Source organism: Sinocyclocheilus anshuiensis, unplaced genomic scaffold (assembly GCF_001515605.1).
Source record: "Sinocyclocheilus anshuiensis isolate Anshui unplaced genomic scaffold, SAMN03320099.WGS_v1.1 scaffold1456, whole genome shotgun sequence".
Taxonomy (NCBI): Eukaryota; Metazoa; Chordata; class Actinopteri; order Cypriniformes; family Cyprinidae; genus Sinocyclocheilus; species Sinocyclocheilus anshuiensis.
This window is the reverse complement of record NW_015546099.1, coordinates 116,627-121,201: the sequence shown is the minus strand read 5'-3', so window position 1 is coordinate 121,201 and position 4,575 is coordinate 116,627. Positions and strand designations below refer to the sequence as shown.

At 44.3% G+C, this 4,575-nt stretch overlaps 1 protein-coding gene across 1 annotated transcript in view; it reads right to left on the bottom strand.

Annotated features, from left to right (window-relative positions):
* col14a1b (collagen, type XIV, alpha 1b) overlaps positions 1 to 4,575 on the bottom strand; it is a 55,093-nt gene that overhangs the window by 15,530 nt on the left and 34,988 nt on the right. The window contains exons 28-34 of the mRNA XM_016501965.1: positions 3,868 to 3,906; positions 1,791 to 1,929; positions 1,419 to 1,561; positions 762 to 871; positions 499 to 657; positions 330 to 407; positions 94 to 180 (exon numbers count right to left, since the gene is read on the bottom strand). Of these exons, the coding sequence (XP_016357451.1) occupies positions 94 to 180; positions 330 to 407; positions 499 to 657; positions 762 to 871; positions 1,419 to 1,561; positions 1,791 to 1,929; positions 3,868 to 3,906 (755 nt within the window). The remainder of the gene's footprint in view (positions 1 to 93; positions 181 to 329; positions 408 to 498; positions 658 to 761; positions 872 to 1,418; positions 1,562 to 1,790; positions 1,930 to 3,867; positions 3,907 to 4,575) is intronic.

The following is a 4,575-nucleotide window of genomic DNA, read 5'->3' as shown; positions in this document are numbered from 1 at the left end:
ACACACACACACACACACACACACACACACACACAGAGTCAGTGAGTGATGTCTGAGATGATGATGATGATGAAGATGATGAAGGGCTCGTACTGGGGGGCCGGCGAGGCCAGGGGGGCCCTTACTGTCCTGAGTGCAGGTGCAGGCGCGCGGGAGAGATGGACACTCAGCTTCCTTTCTCTGCAAACAAACAAACACAGCAGCTGAATCACACACTGTACATGAACATGCATGATGATGTGAATCTCTCCATGAGTCACTATGAAATCATTCACATGAATCAGTTCAAACTTGCAATGACACACACACACACACACACACACTCTCACCAGGCTGGGCAGCTCGCAGCATTTGTCCCGTTGAGCCCATGACGTGCTGCAGACAATATCAAAGGACTGCAGCTGAAACTAAACATACACACAGATGTGAGGCGTGTTATTCTAACACTGAACCACATTTATGCATGCATTTCACATTGATCTCACACACACACGGTACCGGTGCAGAGTTGTCTTTGGATCCTCTGGATCGCACCATCCGTCCCAGAACCTCCACGCCATCAGTGCTGATGTTTTTGGCCGCATTAACAGGCTTCTCTCCTGCCGGTTTACAGTCGACCATCACAAGAGCCGACGTCTTACTGACGGCGATGTGCAGCTGCACTCACACACACACACACACACACACACACACACACACGTTAGACAACAGCACATTCACTGCTGGACCAGACAGGATCTCCTACGGCTGTGACCTCTGACCTTATGAAAACTGCCATAGAAGAGCTTCTGGATGTCCGGCCCCTCAAACGTCACCGTCTGAAAATCACCATTATAATCAGTGTTGAAGTAAGTCAGCGTCTTTCCTGGATCTGTGAAGTGAAACGAGAAGACGAGACATTTATCTTTAGAAGCATATTTTTATATTCATGCATCCAGCAGACGCTCTTACAACTGCACAATAATGATCAAATGTTAACCACGATTAGTTTACACAAAAAATAAAATCACGGTTATGTTTGCTGATGTTTTCAGCTCATCAGTGCTTTTTCCTCAGAGAGAGCACATGTGAATGGTTGCCAGGTTGGGAAGATTAAGTAAACCACTGGACAGAAAATGTATTGATTTATGAAAAAAACTCTGACTGGGGGATTTAATTTCTTGACATCTGGCAACCGCAACCATGAATGCCTGTGGAAGCTTGTTACCAAAGCAAGATAACGCAAATGCCAAATTAAAAACGTTTCAGTATAAATAAGCAGCGGGCAAATATCGCAGGCAATTATGCTTAATAAAACGACAGAAACAGAAAACCTGATGACAATTACATTATGATTCAATGTGCAGCACTAAGTCAAGGTAAACATGTGAGAATCGAACCCGTGAGCTGCAGAACTGTGACGGGGCGGTGTTACTCACTGTCCAGAATGACTCCCACCAGCGGCTCGTTGATGCTGTTGAGGACTTCCCACAATGCAAAGGGCTCCTGCGGCGTCTCGGGGAGCAGGCGGAAGACCATGGTGATGGTGTAGTCTGACGGCAGCCCCTCCGGATGGATGAACCTGCGCCATCAGAGTTCAGGCTGATTTCATTTCAATATCTCCAGCTCTGTGTGCGCATGTGTGATTTCATGCTTTACACACGACTTGAAAATAAAACGTGTGTGTCACATCTCAAATCAGAGTCTGGTGTGACTGTGGCATGAATCTAAACCCGCATTCACTAGTCCTCATGTGCAGCGCTGACGTCAGACCTGAGCAGCGGGAATCAGACGTGAGACGTGTGCGTCACCTGGTGGGCTGCGTGACAAGCACGTCGCTGCCGAGTCTGAAGCTGCTGTAGCTGTTGAAGGTCCCCGGCTCCATGGACACACCGCTCACACTGCTGTACATATGCTCCACCAGCCCGAACGTCTCCATCATCCTGAACCCTGACACACAGCAGCAGCACAGAAAATACTTCTCATGATCAGTCAACCACAGCAATCACCTCTTCAGCAGCATCCAGTCATATGGAGATGATGCCACATAAACATCAACCCATTATTAAGTGCATTACAGTGGCCACAACACTGGCGCAATTTGAACTCTGGGTAAAATGCAGCACTCATCACTGTCACTCTTTACCCCGGCGTCCAATCACAGTGGAGGGGCGGGAAAAATATCACCCGCCATCACATTCTACTTGTACGACTGAATGATAATAATGGAGAAGAGGCAAATATGGCTGGTCTCCAAATATCCATGCCTAATAACCATACCTGTCAACATTTGGGTACCAAAATACGGGAAAGCAGGGTGGGGGGGGCGGAGTCAAAAGTAATTTTTTTAATATTCTTTTTATATTAGTTTAAACAATTATTATCAAACAATTATATTCATTTAGTAACATAAATATATCTTAGCGTAGGCTATATCTTTAGAGTTTTATAATTCATTATCTTCTTGTCGATCCACCAGTTCACATTTACAACTGCGTGTTTTCTACTTTGGTCTAAACAAAGAGCAGAAAATGCAAATTCATTCTCTGCCAGCAGGTGGCGTTTTTCACCAGGAATATAGCCGTTTCCCCGGTAACCGCAGTAAACAAAGCTTGAAACTTGCAGTGCTCATATTTAATAAATTAAACCAGTGGTTCTCAAACCTGTCCTGGAGTATCCCCAGCTCTGCACATTTTGTGTCTCCCTCATCTATCACACCTGATTCAACTCATCAGCTCATTAGTGGAGACTGCAAGACCTGAAGTGGGTTTGTCAGATAGAGGGAGACATACACAATGTGCAGAGCTGGGGGTAACTTCATGGAGAGGTTTGAGAACCCCTGAATTAAACCATAGCCTTTTGAAGTGTAAGCTATATCTCAATTTACATGTATATTTAGTTTTTTTAGTCTTCTCCTCCCATTTCTACCAGTGATCATTGTTTCCTTCCTGCGCACATATCAGTAGCATCACTGGGCTGTAGGTTGCCAAGCTGAGGGGACAAATGGGTTGAAATTTGTATGCGTTGATTGTGTGAGAAAGATGCGTTTCATGCAAGATCTGGCAACTGGACAACCTTGGAATTTGTTGACGTGATTATTCATATAGTGAGGTTTGGCCCGTACAAATTACGGGAGTTTTACCGGAAGCGAATGTAGCAAACATATAATATATGCCCAGTGGGATTTTTTTAATAGAAAGATTAAAAATACGGGAGAAATACGGGAAAATATTTAAACGGTATGATAGCGGGATAGAATGGTAAAATACGGGAGAATCCCGGTGTCCTGACATCCTACACATCAGATTGTCCTACCAGGGTTTACTGCGCATGCGCACATCAATATTGCGTCCTTTTTCTCATGCTGAATAACAATATTTAATGTATCTGCATTACTGTAAGGGCAGGTTTAGGGTTGGGGTAGGTGTAGACTTTAATAAAACACAATCTAATAGGTAGAAAAAATTATTTATTGTTGGTTTCCTGTAGCTGTATCCCTTCTATCTACAACTGCGAATATAACACATAATTACCGTATTTGCATTACCGTAAGGGTAGGTTTAGGGTTGTGATAGGTGTAGACGTTAATAAACCATAATTTTACAGTTAGCATTTTTCGTTGTCGAATCGTACTGTTTTAATGGGAGGTAGCAAAATCTGACAGGGCAGCACAAATCGACAGAACACCGGGATTTGATTAAGGAGACATGCAAAACATGCAGTGTTGGGGTGCCTCCAGGACCAGGGTTGGGAACCACTGCTCTAGAGAGAGCCTTTCTCTACATCCTGTCATCAGTGGCCACTGCCTCAGAATATTTAAGAAAGCTTAACCAGAAAATAAAACATGTAAACATCCTCACAGAGACTGTGTGTGTTTGTACGGTTTACCTGGTAAAGTGCTGCCGCTCATGGGTACCGATGGACACGCTACAGACAACAAGATAGAAACACGTCAACAAACACACACACGCACACATACACACTTATCACACACACGCACACACACACACACTCACGCACACACACACAAGGTAGAAAAAATTATTTATTGTTGGTTTCCTGTAGCTGTATCCCTTCTATCTACAACTGCGAATATAACACATAATTACCGTATTTGCATTACCGTAAGGGTAGGTTTAGGGTTGTGATAGGTGTAGACGTTAATAAACCATAATTTTACAGTTAGCATTTTTCGTTGTCGAATCGTACTGTTTTAATGGGAGGTAGCAAAATCTGACAGGGCAGCACAAATCGACAGAACACCGGGAAAAACGGGAGGGATGACAGGCATGAATAACATCTCCAGACTACAGCAATATTAATATGAAAAATAATATTTGGAGGAACATGGAGAATACATGGAGCAGAGTTTAGCTCCAACCAGCTCCAGATCACACCTGCTTGTGATCCTGAAGAGCTTGATTAGCTGGATCAGGTGTGTTTGATTAGGGTTGGAGGAGCTAAACTGTGCAGAGCAGTGGCCCTCCAGGAATTGAGTTTGAGACCAGTGGTCTAGATCAGGGCTGTCCAAACTGGGTCCTGGAGGGCCGGTGTCCTGCAGAGTTTAGCTCCAACCCTAATTAAACACACCTGAAC